The sequence below is a fragment of the Malurus melanocephalus genome, unplaced genomic scaffold (assembly GCF_030028575.1).
Source record: "Malurus melanocephalus ecotype Western Australia unplaced genomic scaffold, MMel_1.1 scaffold_1344, whole genome shotgun sequence".
Lineage (NCBI taxonomy): Eukaryota > Metazoa > Chordata > Aves > Passeriformes > Maluridae > Malurus > Malurus melanocephalus.
Window position 1 is genome coordinate 288 of NW_026624576.1, and position 21,135 is coordinate 21,422.

Below are 21,135 nucleotides of genomic sequence, written 5' to 3' on the forward strand. Positions count from 1 at the left end.
TGCTCTCTGTGTGCTCTCTGTGTGTGCTCTGTGTGCGCTGTGTGTGCGCTGTGTGTGCGCTGTGTGTGCGCTGTGTGTGCGCTGTGTGTGCGCTGTGTGTGCGCTGTGTGTGCTCTGTGTGTGCTCTGTGTGTGTTCTGTGTGTGTTCTGTGTGTGTTCTCTGTGTGTTCTCTGTGTGTTCTCTGTGTGTTCTCTGTGTGTTCTGTGTGTGCTCTGTGTGTGCTCTGTGTGTGCTCTGTGTGTGTTCTGTGTGTGCTCTGTGTGCGCTGTGTGTGCTCTGTGTGTGCTCTGTGTGTGCTCTGTGTGTGCTCTGTGTGTGCTCTGTGTGCTCTGTGTGTGCTCTGTGTGTGCTCTGTGTGTGCTCTGTGTGTGCTCTGTGTGTGTTCTGTGTGTGTTCTGTGTGTGTTCTGTGTGTGCGCTGTGTGCTCTGTGTGTGTTCTGTGTGTGTTCTGTGTGTGTTCTGTGTGTGCTCTCTGTGTGCGCTGTGTTCTGTGTGCTCTGTGTGCACTGTGGGCTGTGTGTGCTCTGTATGTTCGCTGTCTGTTCGCTGTGTGCGCTGTGTTCTGTGTGCGCTGCACCCTCCGCCCGGCAGGGGGCGCGCGGGGCGGCGCCCTCGAGGCTCGGCGGGGGCAGCGCCGTGGGCGCCGCTGCGGCCGCTCCCCGCCCCGCCAACAACGCGCGCGCTGATTGGCCGCGCGCCCTGTGTTGTGTCCCGGCAGCCAATCGCGGCGGGCGAGGAGCTGTTGGTGTGGTACAATGGCGAGGACGACCCGGCGATAGCGGCCGCGATCGAGGAGGAGCGAGCGAGCGCCCGCAGCCGCCGGCACTCCCCGAAGGCCCGCAGAGGTACGGAGCGCACCGGCCCCGCCGCCGCYAGMGCGCGGGGGAACCCGGCCCTGCGGCCGCCGTGACCTTCCGCAGCCCGGGGGAGGAGGGAGGGGAGGGCCCGGCCCGGCCGGCGGCGCCGCGGGCGGAACGTGGAAGTTGTGGCTGGAAAAGTTGGGAGAGGCGGCGGGAGCGGCGCGGGAAGGGGGAATGTCCCGGTGCTGCGGCGGGACACGCGGGGCCGCGGCAGCCGCAGCCATCCCGCGTGGGGCGGGGGCCCAGCCCAGCCCAGCCGCGATCGCTCCTTGGGAAAGGGAGCGGAGTCGGGGCCGCCGCGATCTCTCCTTGGGAAAGGGAGCGGAGTCGGGGCCGCCCCGATCTCTCCTTGGGAAAGGGAGCGGAGTCGGGGCCGCCCCGATCTCTCCTTGGGAAGCGGGAGCTGAGCTCGGGGCCGCCCCGATCTCTCCTTGGGAAGCGGGAGCTGAGCTCGGGGCCGCCGCGGTCCCTCCTTGGGAAGGGGAGGCTGAGCCCGCGGCCGGCGCAATCTCTCCTTGGGAAGCGGGAGCGGAGCCCGGGACCGCCGCGATCCCGCTTAGGGAAGGGGGAGCTGAGCCTGGGTCCGCCCGGATATTTTGGGAAGGGGAGGCCGAGCYTGGGTTTTGGGGGTATGTCAGTCGAGCCCCAAAGCAAGAACTCCGGTCCAGTTATTCCTTGCGGTTTGTAATTTCTTGTTGTTAGGCCGTTTTGTTGGGTATGGAATTTCGCAGGCRGTGGGAATGGCTGCTCCAGGCTGACTTCGGCTGAGGAGGGAGGGTGGGACAGGAGTTTCGTGTGGTACAAACTCATTATTCCCGCTGTGAATATGTATGTCAGACCAGACATCCATTATTTTTTTCCATGACTAATTCAGCAGCAGGGTTTTTTAGAGTGCGTGTGCCTCCACGCGTGGCCTTATATAACTGACATTTTGACTAACATTTTGGGCCAAAATAACAGTAAAGCGTTTAGTTAGGAGTAGATAGAAAAAGAAAATATTCACAGTTATAGCGCCTATGTATCAATTCTCCTTGCAGGAGAATATGTGCATTCTAGAATTCTCTGGAGGTTACAAACGAACGAAAGAAATACATAAGTCGGATCATTATAATTTTTTTAAATTCAAAGTGTAGGGCCTGATCTTACAGGTAGTGCAGTTGGCTGTGGAACTCACATCTTAAACAAGATATTGAGAACAGTTCTTGTGAAGTTTTTTATTTAGATTAAAGAGGAGGCTGTAGTGCAACACAGTTAGTTATTTTGAATAGTATTTTAGGTTAGGCAAAAACAAACAAATTCAAGCACTGAGTTTTATTTTATAATGAAAAGCATATTCAGCACATATATAAGCAACACTTGATAAATTACAGGCTGTATTGTATTTTTTTCCTAAATCTCCATTTTCTTAGCACATGGAATTTGTGCTATGATTTACCTGAAAGGCTAGAAAAACARCCTGGAAGAATTTGATTATATGATAAATCAGAAAAGCCAGATAGAATAATTTCTAAGGTAATTATTCATGGCATGGAAATTTGATTTGCATTCATGAAGTTGTRGATAAAAATGTTTTAGTAAACTAATCTGGTTTCTGGGTTTTGATTTTGTGCTGTTTTGTAGGTTTTGTGTTTTAACTGTTACGGATTTTACAGATTTCATAACTAAGAACACTAAATCTTGTCCCCCTTTTTATAAACACAAGCTCCTCACTGAGGCTCACAATGATTGAATAAAAAGCAACCTAGCAAAAACCCACTCCAAGCACAATATGGATGAAGCATTTGAGAATAACCAAGAATAATCTGTTTTGGAGTTATACTCACCTCATGAAGCAGGAAGACCAAATTCATAGTGTTTAGTTGATTTGAACTGTTAGATTAAAATTTCAGCTGTAAAATGATAAGGTAATTCATTGATATTTTGAAATTTCGTAGCTCTGGTTTTCAGAGGTTTCATTGGAATTTTTTTTTACTCTGAATTTACTCTCAATTATTTTGGTGTTTGTAGTAACATCTACTAATATTTGCATTCACAAATTGCAATTTTCTTATGAAAAACATATTTCCTGCAGATTTGGTAGCAGTAGCTGCAGTGAGAATTCCAGAATGGCTTCTTCTTGTATCCCTGCTATAATGTAAATTCAGCTGTATCCTTGAATATGGAAGCTTCTTAACCCTAGACTTGAGGGGTTTTGGGAAATAAAAGGAATTATTATAAACATTATTGAAAAGTAATTAATTTAAAAAATAAATCTAATTGTATGATACAAGGGGATGGGAGGAGAAAGATTTTTGTGCGTCAACTTTATGCATGWGAAAAAATGGTAGTCAGTATAATGTAATATTTGAATTAAATAGCAATTTAAGAAAGTTCCTAGAGATGACCTSCTCGAGAGGACTGTGAAATTTGAATTAGTTAGTGACCTAAAGAGATCCATAATTTAAAAAAAAATTATTTTGGCCTATGTTGCATGCTGTTGTCTTACACATTGAGAAGAAAAGCAAGAATTGCCAAATTCAAACAACTGTGAATGAGTGTGTCCTTTAGGAACACATTTTCCAGAAGAGTTAACTGACATTTAGTACCTTAGGAATGASTAGACAAAGGCATTATTTGAAAGTTGTGTTATGATTTAGTGATTCAGACCATGTAGCTACTAGTTAAAACTTGTAATTATTCTGTATTCAGTAAAACAAATATCCTTTTGAACTGTTAATGCATCTTAGGCCTTGTCCTCATACAGTGAAGATATTTATCATTTGACAAATAACGTTCCTGCCATTTATTTAACTCTGACAGAGTAGAAAAGGTGACCATTTCACAGGTMCTAAAAATGGGCTGTTTTGCCCACTCGATCAAGGCTGTGCTGTGTTCATGTAGCAGGGGGAATCCTCTGTCTGAATGAATGACTGAATGCTCAGTCAGCCTGAGTTACCCGAAGAGGCAGGACAGACCGAAGTTGGGAAGTGTAGGTGAGCAGGAGCTGACCAGGCCTGGGCAGACACAAAGTCCACACTGAGCTGCTCTCCCTGACCTTGAGCTGCCCTGTTTGCCAGTGATCCCTGACACAAGGTCTGTAMTCTCCTTTCCAGTGTATCTAGGATGGCACCTGCCATTTGCTACAGGTCCCCATCTCCCTCCTGGATATTTTTGGGTTTGTGTTCTGCATTCAAACTACCTCATATTACCCACGTGTTCGTGTTTGATGGCTTCTGCCTGGTTTGGCAGTAGCTTTTCTTAGCTGGAATAAATCCTCTACATCTTCCTTCTGCCATGCACAGCAGCCCAGGAGTCCTGGAGCAAAAATGCAGTTATTGCTGATTTATATTAATACGTTGAAACGCTGTGTGTTGTTCCTAAGGTGCATTTGAGATTTAGAAAAATCTAGTGGGATAAAAATGTATCAAGAGGGATGGGAATGCAACCCCCCAACAATCAAAACTTGGTGACCTTGGGTGCCATCACAGATTTTTATCAGATCCAAGCTGTTAGCACTGTTTTAACTACACTGTTCAGAGCCAGCAAGTGCATGGCCAGCAATAGATGAACACTCTTTTTTTTTTGTTATTGATGCTTTTGCATTTTCTGAAATTTCATTTCTTTGTCAAACATTTATAATTGTTTCTCTCAGATTATAGTTAATACGCTTCTGTTCTACCTGCCAAGCTTGTAGGGAAATTTGCTCTGTCAAATGCATTAGCACAAGATCTTTCATTAATTCTCCTTCTAGAGAAACAAAAAGAGAACAGCTTTCGTTCACTTTGCAGTTGGGTTCATGTGTCCTTTAGAGACATAGTGTGGATTGTTTTTTGCCTCATCGGGTCATTTCTTCCTTTGCATATGACAGGAATAATTTGTAGCAGTGGTCAGGAATAATTTGTAGCAGTGAGCAGTAACATCGACAGAGTGTTTCCTTCAAAAAGAACACATGGATCCTCTGGCTTCTGACCTCTCAGTCTTTCTCCAAAATAGTTACTTTTCAGTAGCTAAAATATTTTTTTTTTAAAGAAAGGATAGACTTTCCAAAGATGGTCATACATGAAGATATCCAGTGTTTTTATCAGGCTGTAATCTGCTTTAAGGTGCTTCATAGATTCCAAAGTATGATTAAGGCTAAAATCTCATTTCTGTTAGGGATTGTGTGGCAGATCAAAAGTCTGGTTTTGAAGGAAGAAAGATACTGATGTTACCCCGGGCTGAAAGCTTTCCCTGCTGCATGCTTGGGAGCAATATCTCTGAAATTGCCTTTTTTGGGGGGAGAAGAGGACAGTGTTTTCTTTCTCCCATACTTGCATCTGTCTCTGGAGGTGTGCTGAGCCTCACTGTGTCCCTGTCACATTAGCCAGGCCTGGGGCTCCTCCCTGGGAGCTGCTCTGGTGCCTCCAGGCTCTTAGGGGGGAAAAAGTCTGTAATTTCATTCTTCCAAAAGCATATGCTGCATAATGCAGCTGGAGTGGATTGTGAAACCGAATGACCTCTCAACCACAGTTTTGTCAACTCTTAAAATATTTCTCTATTGTGGTGCAGGCAAAGCACCTGCGTCAGGGTCACCTGTGTCGTGAACAGCCCTTGGTGATTGTTCAGTATGGTTTTAAAGTCTCAAACATTGCTAATAAATCTTACAAGGCTTTGCTAACTTAAAAGGTTCTATTGCTAATGTTACTGCTTCCCATAATTCTTATTGGATTTCAGGAAGAACATGAACTGTAGGGATACTCGTAGTAACTAATACTGGTCCAGAGATAGTGTGAGATGAAGGTGGGTGAATTAAGAATCAGTTATTGGCTGTTACAAATCATTATTGTGCCTGTGTTTATATCAGGCTGAATGCAAAGTGCAACTTCAGGCTTCTGCTTCCCAGATCTAAACAAAGTGTGTCATCCTAAAAATCACACTGTTTTTTCTCTTGTCTGTAAGTGAAACTATTGCTCAAAATCAAATTGCTGCTGAGAAACAGGAAAATGTAGGGATAAAATAAGCAGGTTAAACTCTGTGATAGTAGAAATCCTTGCAGTTTTTCTGTTAATACTTTCTTAGGCATTCTCATGTAGTTCCAAATAATTAGTACTTGAGTGCCATAAATATGCATCCTGTTTTGAAAAGGTTGGCCTTGGATTGCCATCTGGATGTCATCCCAAATGGAAATCACAGCCAAACGATGCCCTGATTGCCTGGTTTTTAAGTTACACAAATTTATTAGTCTTGTACTTGCAATAAGTTTAAAAGTTTGTTTCTAAATAGAAAAGAGCTTGCAAGAAAAGTGATTGTGTGTGAGTGTGACTATAGCTTGAAGAGGGATGTGTAAGATGTACGTTTGAGGCAAGAATGTAATGAAATATAGTATTATGTAAGCTCTATTTCCAATAAATTTAATGAAGAATTTAGATAGGAGCTCAAGGCTTCAAAATTTCCTAATCAATGACTGGAAAAAGACAAGGGAGGAAGGAAGAGGTCATCAAGATCATCTGGAACAAAGCCTTAAAATGGAATTGACTTTGGTTTCCCTAAATCACATTGATTTGCAAGAAGGTTTATACAACTCCAGTTCAAAAGTGGCTTTTGGCATGTAAGGGAACTGTCTCTCTAATGGCAGCTTCTGTCTGGAGAGTATCTCATACATTTAAGATCTTCTAAGCAGTGMAAGTTTTCTTTTATCCCCCATATGTGGGGTCCTTTGAATGGGAGACTTGTATTGCTATAAATTCCAGTCTTCACCTCTCCAGCAGTTCCCTGGACAGCTGCTCTGAGATTAAGAACAGCCAAGTGAAATTGGTAACCCTCACTCCAGCCTTGCTCCTTCCTATGCATTTAAGAATGAGAAGATAATTTTATTCCTTCACTTCAGGAATAAAACAATTAATTACCTATATTTAAGAAAATTAAGAAGTTCAGCACTGAATTGCCTGTGTTGGCCCTTAAACTTTGTGYTTCTAAGTATAAACCTTGGGAAGTACTACAAGCACCTTGCACACTCTGTTACTTTATCTCTGTGGGGTTTTTGTGTTTAACTTAAAATAACAATCTGGCCTTCATGGTTGTTACAAGTCGTGTTTCTAGCTACTAACTTGGTTCTCCTTAGAGCAGATGTATGTAGTTATCCAACAGAATAAAAATTCTTGGGTTATTTGGTAACTCAGATTCTAAAGTGTTCTGTATTTCTTTTTCATACTTTAGCTTTTTTTTCCACACTTCCTTACACTGCTTTTCTCAAGTAAAAAAGTAAAATATATCTGGACCACAGTTGTGGCATTTCCCAGCAAATTTGCTAATGCTGTCTTCAGTTACATAATCCACAGTGGGAAGTGAAATAAGGCACCAGGCAGCTTTCTATTATTAATATTTTTTTTTAATTAATCCAGTCTGTTTGGAAAATAGTCTCTTTTCTTAGTAAAATATTGTTTTGATTTTTCTGAGAATAAGTTACAAGTTACTAAGTTTCTATTGAAATATTGTATTGGGATTTTCCAAAATTTTCTTAGACTGCTTTCTTCTCACTCACAGAATTGTTTAACCACTTCTGTGCAGATGTGGAGAAAATTGATGTTTTAGGGAAGAGCACTGAGATGGATTTGGAGGATTTGTTCCAAAGTAGGAAGGGGATGTATTCCTGCAGGGTAGGAGAATAGAACCGTTTTCCAGAGAGTAACAAGTACTTTTGTTTTTTATTCCTTCAAATATTTTGTAATTTAGCGTTGTCTTATTGCTTACAGAAATATAAGAGAGCAAACTCAATGAGCTACTGACTGCCTTATGTCTCACTAAATTTGGGTGACTTGTGCTCACAGGTGTAATCCTTTCCTGAATTCCTTTGTGTTCCCTTGCATTAAGTCAAGACTTTACCAGACACTGTTGCTTTTTCTATTATTTCCTGACCATCCTGTACAATCTCACACTTCAGTGTTTGTTTTCCAATTGAAGACTTTGGGGTTTATGGTGAATGCAAGGTAAAATCAGTTGTTGGCTTTCAGTGTATTCTTATTTTATTTGCCTCCTGCTTGAACCATCTTTTTATTTAGGGAAGGCTTTAAGTTCTTGTGATAAGAATCTTCTGTACCTCTTAGCAATTTCTACTGCCTTTCTCTAGATGTTTTCTTTTTATACCTCAACTTTTCAAAAACATTTGATCAGAATTAATAATATTATATCATTAATGGTACTAAACTTTTTAATTGCAATTTACTGTAATTTTACATTGACTATTTATTTTACTTGAATTGTTTACAGGGCATATCTCACACAGGGTTTGTATGCAGGTGCCCCATGTAATTTATTATGCAGTGGTGARCAAATACATTTAACTTAATTTCAGAGGTGTGCACACTAAATTTTGATGGTTTATTCATGGAAGATACATAGACTCCATTTGAGTGTGTGGCTGAGAGCTCTTTAATTGAGATCTCCTTTGTAAGGTAACTCCAGGGTTTGTTGAGTCTCTAAAGATTCTCATGTCACTGCATTACAAACCGGCAAAATAGCAAAGAAATTTTATATTTTGCTTATTAACTGTTTTGTATATTTTTCAAATGAACAAAAAGGAAAACCTTTTGTAAAACTAGAGTGTGTTTATTTTTTTTCAATCTGTCAAACCTTCCAGTTTATTTTGTCATTCCTGCCAAGAGCCTTACACAGATTGACAGGAATGACTTTGTTCTGAAGAATTCTCACCGGCCTACACTTGCTGTGTCGAGTTCCTCAAAAAATGTTACAGCAGACTGACTTTCTGCTTGGTTTTATTATCAGTTATTGAAACAAGACTCGGTGGTATTTCAACATTTGTAGCTAAGAAATTAGACAATGTCTGAGCATTTTCCTGAAATACTTACTTTTATGTGCTTTTCCCCTGGAAAATCACAGTGTTTATTTGGATCACCAGTGCCTGAGAGGTACTTAATATGAAACTTTCTGAGCACTTAGGAGTTTACCAGCTGTTAAGAGTTAATTTTGTTGTCACAGTTTTTTATCAGAGTTCTGTGAGAGCTTTTGATTGACTATGATTAATGCTGCAGAATTTCAGAGAGGCCCTGTTATTAATGTGCTGATTGACATAAAGTTATTCTAGTGAGATTATTATAATAGCTGAAAATCCATCATCTTGATTATTATTGCTGCAAAATGCCATGGAAATGAGTAGTCAGCTATACATTATTCTAACTCGTGTTGAGAGCCAGATGCCTCACTCTAGTCTCCTCAGATATGGATCTCGTTTTGTTTGGCAGTCCATCAGAAACAATTTGACTGTTGAATGGGAGAGGCCTGGTGTTTGTAAAAGTGACTTGATTCATAGAAATTTGGGGAAATTTTCTCAGGCATTACCTTTATTCAGGGCTGAGTCCAATGCAAACTTCCATGTGTTGCTGCCAGTAAAACTGCAGACTGTGAGACAGTGAGCTGGGGTGTAGAGCATCTCAGTGGTGGCTGCTGTGTCTAGCAGGGGGTTGGGATCAGAACGTTCAAACACCCACCTTTGCAATAGTTGTACCCTCAGCCAAGTCTTAAGAGTGGTCTCAGGCTTTTCCCAAGGAGTAGGTCTTACCAAGTGGCAACGAGTTGTGGAAAAAGATGGATTTCCCTTTGAAGTTGCAGGTAAAGAGCAGTGAGTGCAGCGTTTTTGGTTTTACAGACCCTGGTCAGGGATTGCAAAAGCAAAGTGGACTTTGTGCTGAAACTTTAACTCATAGCTCCCAAATCCCMAACTGTTCTGTGTCACCCTCTGCTCTTCCCACTCAGATACCAGAGTTGGTTTTATTTTCTGGTTCCTTACCTGCAAATTAAATTGTCTGAGTTACATTAGTAGCCTGTTTTWGTTGATGTTTTATGCTATAAGCAGGTGTGTGGAAAAGACATTTAGAACTTTAACCCATTTAGATCAAATTAGACTTTCATCTTGCACGTAGCAGTTAACTGAGCAGAAGACAAATACATTTGTGTTCTGAGATTTGTTTTCACTGTTTGCAGAATGGAGGAAGTTGCTGTTCCCTTTAGTGACTTTATGAGCCTGTGACCTTTCTTGGTGTCACAAATTAAGCAGAGARCAGTTTGCTCTTGTCTGGTTTGGGGCATACTATAAATTTAGAGCCTCTGTTGTCAGTCCTGTGAACATGAGCACCAACTGTTGCTATTGTCCCTGTACCACAGTCCTTTTGAGATTGGGCAACTGGACGATTACAGTTCCTTTGGAAATAAAATTCAGTGTTTCTCATGTTATCAGAGAAGGCTGACAAACGTTTCTCTAAGAAAGTATCAGGCTGTGGCTGAAATGAATGAAGTACTTTGTTYTGCTGAGGAAGCGAAGCAAATCTTCCACAATTTCCCAGCAGATAAAAATGATTTGGTGACTATATTGTACATTAAAATTATGAGTTTATGTGGTAATATTTATCCTCATTTATCTACTTCTATAAAGGACCTGCTGTGATATTCTGCCATTTGACCTTGGATTTCTCACTCTGAAGCTGGAAGGAGATGAGTCTTTCCAAATTTAATGGATAGAGAGAAGCAGTTTTCATGCTGCAAATAAGTTGTGACAGGAGCTGGCTATTGACAATTAATGTKCCTTGCTAGGTTGGAGATCCAGTTGAGAAGATGCTGTAACATTTTTAATGGGGACTGATGGAAAAATACTTCATACTTACTGTAGTAGGCAGTTGGTTGTACTGAAGAAATATAATAAGCTTAAAGGAAAGAAATTTGGAAGTGGATGTCAAAGAAGGGATGAAATGCATTGTAAAACACATAGGGGTGATTTTACTGGGAATACTTGTTGGAGAAAAATTTCTGAGARGTGACATGTTGTAGTTATGGTAAACAAAAGCATTCATTTGGGTAAAAATGAGTAATAGGACAGATTTGAGTGACTCTAATTGAAAATGTTGAATGTGACCTTGTAGCAGTTCTGAGGAGTTTAATTTTATCCAAGGGAGGTTTAACGTGGTGGTAGCACATGGTGGTAGCACTGTCCGGATCCTGCGTCTGTGAGAGGCTTTGCTCTTGTTTCCTCAGCGGTGGGGACTCCTGTTACAGTAATCCCAGGGCTCCTGTTGAACACAAAGGCAGCCCTGTTTCCTGGGAATTGTAGCCTTTGTACAGCTGTGTTCTCCAAGCAAAGCCATTGTCCCTGGCTGGGCAAGCATTTGGATCCACGGTTTGGGTTTGGTTTTCCACACAGTGACAGCTTTTCCCKAACTTTGTGTGAGTTCTTGCTGGCATGGAGAGGCAAAGTTGCTCTGGATAGCAAGACACCATCTTGATCTGCTGTGTGTGAAGGGCTTTTGAGTCTGCAATGGACTCAAAATCCCTTTTTCTTTTCTTTTTTTTTTAATGTCACTCATTGGTGTGGCTGCTGCTGGATTTGAACATACTCTGTTTGTCAAACAGTAGAATAAAATGGCAGGTAAAGGCTTAAGTTTAAAGATAACTTCATTAAAACCCCAGATATTTTTGATCTAATCCTCTAAAATGTTCAGTGATCCAAATAGGGCCATGAAAAATATTTGGGTTATTTAATACAGATAAAGACAGACTGATCTAGTAGTAATCATTATAAACTTGCTGGTACAAATAGTTGTGTGAGGTCTTCCATTTGCATTACCTTGTAAATGCTGCTRTCAAAATAGGTGGTATTTCTTAATTATCTGAGAGTAACTTCATTTCACAAACATTTTGGGGTGAGCTGTAGTGACTGTGAAAGCGACATTTGCTGGGCTTAGATAAAAGCTCTGATTGGTTAAAGCAGAGTTCTAAATTTAGACTTATTCTCTGTATTAAATACAGRATTTGGGTGCTCTATTTTAAACTGAATTTTATATAAAAACTGGCTAAATATAGAGAAGTTATTTCTGGAAAGTGTGTGTGCCAGCTGACAATTCTTTTGCTGCTGCTTTTGTCTTAATACTTAGCAAAACAAAAGCTCATGGAATAGAAGTACAGAGAAGAATGTTCGTGTTTTCTGTCSTGGCATGGCTGTGGGAGCTGTGGCAGCCATGGAGCCACTTGCTAGGAATATTTTTGTGAATGGGGAGAGGTTGTGTGATTAGGGAGGGTGGGAAGCAAGAATACACCAGGAACTGGAGTGATTGAGAAAGTCTAGAGCAAGCCTGGTCACATATTTGTATCCCCTTTCTATTGTTTTAGAAATATTGGCATAAGGGCAGAATAACATTTTCAAATCTTRCTAAGATAAAAGCTCTACATTTAATTATTTACACTTAATTGTTCCATCACAGCTCTTGTGTGGGTTAAAATTGCATGGAATTAAACCCTTGTTTGCCATGCCTTGTAATTGTTGGGTGACATTCTGTACTACTTAAGTCATTATGGTTGAGTAAGTCTTGTAGTCCATAAACTTAAGACTTCCTGGAATGTGCWCTCAGGTTAGTCAGAAGTCAGAACGTGCTGGGGATTGGAATGAGATGCTGCCAGGGTGGATGGCGTACTGTGACAGACAGGTAATAAAAACTGCTTTTGTCTCTTGTCTGGTAGAGATTTCTGGTACATAATTTAATTTACAAAACATAACTTGTATGATGAMGACTGGAGATAACTCATAGTTCAGCTTGTACCACAAATGTGTGTTTTACCACACATTTAACACAGGCTTCCCACTCAGAATTTTTCACCAGTTTTTTTAAACSTGTTTATGTGAATATTGTGAATAGTGTGAAATTTTCTGGTCTCATGAACTCCATATAATGGCAATATATTGCCTTTTGCTTCTTGYAAACTGTTGGGTCATTTTTTTCTCTTGGTATGGTGCACCTGTGGTGCCATCCTAACATTTTTTGTACTGACTGTCATAATTTCAGAAGTTTGTGCTGAGACACAGTAACATGATCTTCAGTGCTATCATTAAAGTGGAGACTTTGCCAAACATTTGCAGAAATTGGTGTTTTAAATAGCCCAGCTCAGAATTTTCTTACGCTTTCCATGGCAACAAGTTCATCTGTTATGCAAATGCCACATTAATCTCTGTCAGCTCTGTTTCTTTTCTGCAAAGAGGGTACTGAGTGCTCAGTACAATTTCATACACATGCACAGTTTGGTGTATGTGCCTCTGTCTTCAGGTGGCCTGAAACACCTTCCCAGGGCAGGATTTTATTGCGCCTTTTATATTGTGGTTGGAAAATGCAGTTATTAAACTGCTGCTCTTTGTGAGTGAAGTGATGGTTAATGGGTAGCAGTAGGCTTATACAACAGGCAGTTTGGTATTAATAGAATTGCTGTGAAGTTTGGCTTCCTCTTTCTCCTGCTCCTACTGTGTAAGCTTGAAAGTGTCTTTTTATGGAAGAGAAGATRCAAGGTCTTCTGGAAAAATATACAAAAGAACCTTTGCTCACTGTGTTTGCCCATATTCTGTAGATAATTCACAAGACTTCCAATTTTTCCATACTATATAACTGTGTGTATTCTGCCTCTCCAGCTTTAAAATTATTTGATACATTTAGTCTGGACAGATTGACTATACAGAGCCAAGATCTTCTGCAGCTCTGAGTTATTCTTGTGGTTCTCAGGAGATGGAGGTTAAAATTCTGTTGTGATGCTTTTTGTACACTGTAAAACAGGTTGTGTCAATTTTAGTGTTTCATTTGCGTAACAATASCTGATGTTATGCCTACACAAACTAGTTGTAGCTGATGACTTATTAATGGTGTTGCAAGAAGTGTATTCCACCAATTACCTACAATGATGGCAGGTTGAAGAAAACAGGGTAATAAAAGCATTTACATTTTGCCTTTTTCTGCAGGCTTTCTTACCTACTTGACAGCATTGTTGAAAAAGGCCTCTTAATGATACTATGTGTGGAGCCATTCACATTTAATTGACACCCCTTTTAATGAGGTGTTTGTTTCAAAACTTAATGTGACTTGAATTTAACCTTTAGAATTRCTGGAAATATGATTAAAAATGTGCTGACTTTGCCTCCCTTTTTCTTTTTAAATAATGTTCAATTTTAGAAAGATTCAGTATTGAATATGGAGAAGTCTGTTCATATTGTCATTCGTAGTCTGTATTTCTGAATCAGGAAGATGGAAACCTTCCTGTCTGGGCAGGAGTTTTGTGYTAGAAAGTTTTTCATGTTTATGTGCCCACCAGCGCATGGGGTGATCTGTAGCTGAAGTGGGAAATGTTCCTAGTATGGCATATCCTTCTTACACTGACAAAGAAAATAATTAAAGCTTTTTCTGGCTTGTGGGGGAAAAAAACCTCAATTAACACCAAAGGTGTACTATGGCAGCACTGATATTTGTGAGCTGTGGGCTCTCGGGAAGGCTCTGTTAGGGTTTTGTAGCCCGTTTTGTTGTATGGGTGTTTTCCTCCAGAGCACTCAGTACGAAGTGTTTTCATGTGTTGTTTCATTTTAAGTAGGGTGCTTTAGGGTTCCAAAGCCATTCCCTGCCTGGGTAATAAGTGTATCTGTTCAAAAGTACTTGGAGGCCTTCAGCTAAGCTTGCTGGAATCCTTTCAAAGCAGTATTTAAATACAAGTACTTGAGAGGAACTTTGATATATTCTTGTATTAACAGTAATATTATGGAAGAAATATTGGAAGTTGATGTTACAACATTTAAGCAATGTTCGTTTAAATAAGGCGGAATTGTTGAGGCTTTTTCTTTCAAGGTTTTAATCTTTTTATTCCTAACCTAATATTAATGTTTTTTACTGTTTTTACTCTTGCTTCTTTTTTCCTGTAATATGCAGTGTGACATTTTGAACCTCAGCTATCCTAGATCCTTTAAAACTTTRGRCAGCAGTTTAAAAAAGGTTKAATTAGCACAGTCTATGAGCCTGGTGGGTGCTGTGATGTGACACTGAGCCAGGTGCTGGAGCTGTAAGGCTGCAGTGCTGRATGGGCAGCAGCAGCCCTGTGCTGTTTCCTCTGAAATGTGGCTCTTGGCTTAGATATTGAAATAAAATATTTGCATAACCTTGTGGGTCTGAGGTCATATTTTTGGCARCTTTCTGTAATCCCCCTGATTATATGAATAATCCTCATATACATTTATTTWTATATATATCAGGATGTTGGGCCTACCAGCTTTTCTCTAAATGCTGGGAGTTCTTGGCTGTCTCAGTGGCTCAGAGCAGCCCTTAACACACAGCTATGTTGCCCTTTATTTAGCTAGGTGGATTTTGATTTGGCTTTGCTGTGTGAGCAGGTGCTGGTGGAGAATAATGAAAGGTTTTGTAAACAGTAGAAGAACTAAAAAAATCAACCAAAAAGCAAAATCAAGACGCTTGAATGCAAATAGAGGAACATGTTAAAAGAACAGCCTTATATTCGTATCTTAATAATGTGCATTTTGAATTAAACAGCATTTTTTGGTCCTTAGTTACCTTACTGTTTAATCAGTTAAATTTATTAAATATGTAAGGTCTTCAGMACCCATGTGCTGTGCCATCCACAGTTGGACAAAATTCTAAGAAGCAACATGTTTCTGCCTTTTGTTGGGTTCCTCTAGCCAGCACAACTTGGATTTAATTTTTTGAAGCAATTGATGCTGTTCTTTTGGATATAGCATTTTSTGTGTGAAAAAGRCATTCATGTGTTCTGGCCTGTCTAYGGAACAAACAACTAGTCAGATTTTTACTGATGCCTAAAGGTTTAAGGAATTTATTTTGAAAAACATGACATAAGGCATCATTCTCAATACAAGGAGCAGATGAATTCTGGTGCACAGCAGGGTGTTTCTCAAATTAAAATTTAAGTTGTATCTGTATGTTGGAATTCATTAATCAAAAGAATGTGGAAATGATTGTGCAGTCATTTTCTGCTGAATTTTCTGAAAGAATGTTTTAGCTTGAATATTCACTTAATCTTAATTTCATTCTTTGCATTGCCAAAGTACTGATTTCTTTTTTCAATAGCAGCAAATACATAGTTGTTTTATAGAGTAGTAGCAGCTACAGCATGGGGTTGATGCAGACTTTAATCTGAACCAGTTCCAAAGGGATYTAACTAGTGAGTTTATATTATTGCACTGTAATTTGCAGCATAAAACTGGTGTTGTCAGAGTGTACCATGCCAGTTTGTCTTTCCCCTTCAGCAGCAGCCTTGCCAGGTGCTGCCCTTGTCTGTGCTCTAAGAACTTTCCAGGAGGTWTCTGAGGGAGCTTCTCCACTGTTTTTCAGGAGACTTGAGATCTGGGCAGGTTTCTGTGGTACTTTTCAGCAGCAGCACACTTAGGGTATGGGCTGGGTGTGTTTCTGCAGTTAGTTGTTGGCTACAGATCTCAAAGAGATTTCAGTACTTCAASAGAAATTTCAGCTCATATCAATTGTTGTTTTTCTTATTAACCCAAGATTTTTGGGGTGGCAAGTGTCCACCTTCCATATGTCTGTGATTGAAGCAGTGTTTGAGCTCAGGTGTGTGTCCTTACTTTATGATCTTCACTGTGCACATGTTTGGTGCTGCACTTAAGGGTTATTAAAGACAATGGCACCTTGTACAATTGAGCAATATTTAATTACAGAGTTGAGCTCTGAGTGTGTGGAAAGAGTGTGTTAAGCATCTTCCCTCCTGGCTTTTGAGTATGCTTATCCCATCCTACCAGAAATAACTAAGTGGTTTAACAGTCCCATTAGTAGTTTGGTTAACAACAAAAACCTGAGCACAGTTAACTCYTAAGTTTTTTAGAGGTATTTTGGTTTTATCTCTAAAATGAAGTATGGAGAAGATTACTTCTCTGTTACRCTGTTAATGTGTAGTCATCTGAACTCCTTCAAAATTAGTAGCGGTACTAATGATCTGAACATTGGCAGTAGCATGAGCTCTCCTGTGCCTGTTGCAATATTATAAAGGGATTGTGAAGGTGTAAGGGCAGCTCTATCTTAAAACAGAAGTGGAGGAGAGAAAAAGGAACCCTACTGAAAGTTGCAAGACAAACTGGAAATTGATTAATTCCTCTTTTGATCTTCATCACTACAGTCAAGTTCCCACTTTCCATCTGTTTCTTTCATTCATTTTCCTTTGCATCTTTCTTTTACAATTCTTCTAAAGAATACACACATATATTAAGTTCTGCCCTTCATTTATTCTTTTGTCATTGTTTCCATTTCACTTTCCCTGTGTTTCATTCCTGTATCTTTCTTGTTTAGACCAAGTGGAGGATCCAGCTGGCCGTAGCAGCCATGTAGGACCCTTCAGGAACCTGATGGTAAGTGCACGTGTGTACTTATACTCAGGCTTCCACCAGGTTCTGTGTTCAGAGGCATTTCCCTCTTCTGAAGTCTTCTGTTTGTTCCTGACTTCTGAAATAGAAAACTAAGGGACAGACAGACTCTGCTCCACTCATTGATACCCTTCATTTCAGGATAGTAGGTTGTGTTTTTATTGGAAATCTGCAGGAAGAAAGTTATCAAATCTTTCAGGTTTATATGGATTTTAAAAGCACTTTGAGAACTCTTGGGAGAAAGTCTATCAAAAACTGTTAAATGTCTTGAAAAGTTCCTGAACTCCAAATATATGAAAGCTGGGAGAGCATATCAGTGAAGTATCACTTATTACTGTGTTCTTAGATTCTCTTCTTGGGCATGTGCTGTTGAGYGTTCAGGGCCATGAAATGAGGCATCTGGGACAGTCATTTTCGTGGTTGAGTATAATGAATTCTTTGAATCTTACCAAAGAAAGCTGCCACTTAGAAAAGATCAAAGCAAAGCTGGTAAAGGAGAACATCCACAATGGGTTGGTGTCTGTCTTGATATATGTCAGAAATTGATCTGACATCTGAAATGCTGTCCATGCACAAGAAGTTYTGTTCACTGTTCAGAGTAAGGGCACGTCAAATGCTGGGTGAATCCTCTCTTCAAATGCATCGATGCTTAAAGGCCAAGAACTTGAAACATCTCCAGCTGTATCATGGAGCAGATTGCATCTTTTTAGGACTGTGGCAGAGAACTTGCAMATGATCTTTCCATCAGTGGCATAAGTTAATGTGGCGTAAGTACCTTGATTTTATGTGAAAATCCTGCTATTGTAGTGATTTCTCAGATTATAATTGGATTTGAGGTATTGTAAATTTTATGTTCTCCAACTGGATGACATTTTGAAACATTTCCATATGCCTTAGCGTTTGGGATTTGTGTTGATGCCTTTTCATACTTTACCTCACACTTGAAAGAGCACAGCATATTTCCAGTATTGTTCGAAAGAAGAAYTAATTGGGTCTTGGTTTGAAGACTTTTGACAGCAACCTGTTATGTTGAAATTCAGAGCTACTRTAGAATTAGGTCCAGAATTGCCCTGTGACTTCATCTGCAATACATTGGACACTGCACCATGGGGGGAGAAAATATCTCTGAGCATGGTCTGGTTTGGCAGGTGAGAGGGGCCTGTGCACCAACCTTTATTGGTTTTAGTTCAAGATACTGATATTGGTCTTCAGATGATAAGTGGACTGCAAAAAGGTTGACAGCTCTTATGATTCTAGGAATTAGGTATCATTTGTTGTGCCACTCATAAGCTATACTGTGATGCATGTTTGATGTATTGAAATCTTACATTTCCACCTTTTCCCTAGAAATGGAACGGTTAGATTGTGTTACTGTACATWCCCAGAGTGATTTCAAGTGACTTGAGAGATACTTCTGAAACCTCCTTTGATAACCTTTATGCTCAGATGTTGGTAGTGTTGGTTGTAATTATGAACATTAGAGGTGCTGATAATAAAAAAAATTGTGTTTGAATTGGACATTTAGTAGCCTGTCAGGTAAAGATGTTGCTTTAATTTCCTTAGGCCTSTGTGAACATCCAAATGTTCTAAATGTGGTAAATCTTCTGACAGCTGCAGGTGTTTGGTATAAAATCAAAATTGACTTTTGTTTTGTTCAAACAATCCAGTGCTGGTTCTTTATGGCAGGTTAGACAAGGAAGTCATTACAACATTTGAGGATATTCAGGGAGAACAGTTATTTCACTTTGGGAAGGATGTGTGCATCTTTTCCAAAGGTGACAAAAGTTCAGTCCGAGTGACTGTTGCCAGGTTATGAGATCAAAATCTCATAAATTGTATAAGAAGTCTCATAAAATTGTGTAAGAAAATATAAAATCTCATAAAATCTCATAAATTGTATAAGAAATTTTAAAAAGGTTTATTACAYACATAAAAAGGAAACACATTGAAATTTGGTGCTATGAAATCTGAGCTCCTTGAGAGGAAATACAGATAGTTAGTTATATAGAATGTTCAAATCAAAACAAACCTTTTAAAGCTGAGTGTCTGAGCTGTTCTCTTGGGGGTGTGTGTGTACTTGGAACTTCTCAGTTTGAACAGAGGAACATTTTTTTTAAAGACATTTTAGTTTCTTGGCTCAGGATGTGAAAAATATTTTCGAGCAGTAAAATGGAATTTGTTGACAGGATTGTGATGTGAAAGAATGTGCTTCTAACTAGGAAATGGATTTAGGACTGCGATGGACATTTGTGATCAGAGAGAAGGGGCTGTGTGTTATAAAGTGGCATTTTGTGTGTTAGAGGGGGCAAAGGAAGAATTTGGATTGCTGCTTGTGGACAGTTCTTCCCCAGAGTTGTGTGTAGAATTGTGGAATTTCAGTGGTGTTTTWTGTCTTCTGTGTGGAGAGTACAGCCTGTGCAATGCAGTGAATTGGAAAACATAAACTTTCATTTGTTATTACACACCCTTTGTCATCATTTCTGTATGTTATAGGCCTGAAACTGTAAGATTAATGGCAGAAATTAGCAGTACTTTGTAGTGCAGTGGAAAATGAAGCTCTCAGTGTGTTTACATCTTGCAGTACTGGTCAGCTCTTTGTATATAATGCCTTTTTGGATTCTTCATCCTCTGCAACTAATACATGCTGCTTCATTTTGCTAACTGAAAGTGGTGTTTGTGTCAGGACACAACAAAATACCTTCATTGTTTGCTGTTACCCAGTTCCATCTCATTTGATTTTACTGCCTTTGCCCTGTTGGTCAAGCTCATGCTGCTTTCGATCTTCTCATGATGTTGTTACTTCATTAATTTTATCATAACTCTCTTCACTATTCAAAATGTTTATAAAACTAGAGTAAACCTCTAAGGGTTTCTATTCCGTCTTCCAATTAACATTAAGGATTAATAGTATATGAAGAGATTTYCTATTTTCCATATACTTCTGTGAGATACAGGAATTAAATGGCAATATTAAGGCATTGGGCAACTGCATGATGTGGGCTGCTTAACCCTGGACAGGCAGTTTGTTCTTGCTTTGAAAGTGAGGAATATATTTCACAGTCTTGAGATACTTTTCCTGTATGCTGTCTGTTCTCCTAATTGGTCGTTTGTATTTCTCAGGAAAGCAGTGTCCACAGCAGTGGGTCATACTCCAAAGCTGAGGGTTTAATTCTGTCACTTATATATGACAAAAATGGTTGATCAGGAATAATAAATGCTTTTTTCTCCTCAGGAAAGAAGAAGACTCAGGAAGGTAAAAACAAGGCAAAGAAGGCAGCAGATACAAAACAGAAAAAAACTGATTTGGATTCTACTTCTGCAGATATGAGGGATTCTAAAGAGGGTGAGTTACCAAATGTCTTATTTTTATTTTCTGTCTTTTTGAATCAAAGAATGCTTGTCATATTTCGTACATTAGCAGGTTATCTTAGTGTAGCAAAGTGAACATGTTYATATTGTTTACCTCAGTTGTTTTGCTAGTTAGGAACTTGGCTATTAGAAGCATGTTGTTAAATGTATATCTCTGACCACAGGAAAAACTGACGTACTGCAAAATTTAGACATAAGCCCAAAATTCTTAGAAAAGAATAGCAAAGTCCTTATTCTAAAATARTTTTTGGAGCTTAGTTATATGGTCATTATTTATTGGTAATTAACAAAGTCAGTACCAAGGGGGGAAAAATACAATATTTATTAATTTGATCCACAGCTTTTTCATTCYTTTCCTCTGTTGTCCTTCCTGCACTGTTCAGTGCACCACTGTTCAGATGTCTTATGGCCTAGCTAAGGAATGGAGAGAGACTTCTTGCTCTATAGTGTAACCACTTAGGCAGCATTGAACCATGGAATCACCATAGAATCACAGCACATTTTGGGTTGGAAGGGACCTTAAAGCTCCTTTTGTTTCAAACCCCTGCCATGGACAGGGACACCTCCCACTAGACAAGGTTGCTTAGAGCCCCATCCAGCCTGGCCTTATTTTCTTCAGCAATGCATACACCTGACAAGAGATAGGTAGGACTTGCACACAGAAGTGAAAACATCCATCCACAGCGGTAAARGAGAAGTGGTGGTATTGTGTTGGGTCAGGAACACTGGGCATGTTGTGC

General features: G+C 39.9%; 1 protein-coding gene across 2 annotated transcripts in view; it reads left to right on the top strand.

Moving 5' to 3' along the window:
• The first annotated feature begins 699 nt into the window (after positions 1 to 699).
• The window catches only part of PRDM2 (PR/SET domain 2), a 30,238-nt gene continuing 9,802 nt past the window's right edge, over positions 700 to 21,135 (top strand). Inside the window, exons 1-2 of one of the 2 annotated variants that reach the window (XM_057387755.1) lie at positions 700 to 846; positions 20,259 to 20,369. In XM_057387755.1, coding sequence (XP_057243738.1) covers positions 20,351 to 20,369 — 19 coding nt within the window. In that variant the 5' untranslated portion in view covers positions 700 to 846; positions 20,259 to 20,350. Of the gene's footprint in view, positions 847 to 12,226; positions 12,306 to 20,258; positions 20,370 to 21,135 lie in introns of those variants that run through there. The other variant, XM_057387753.1, reaches the window with a different exon arrangement.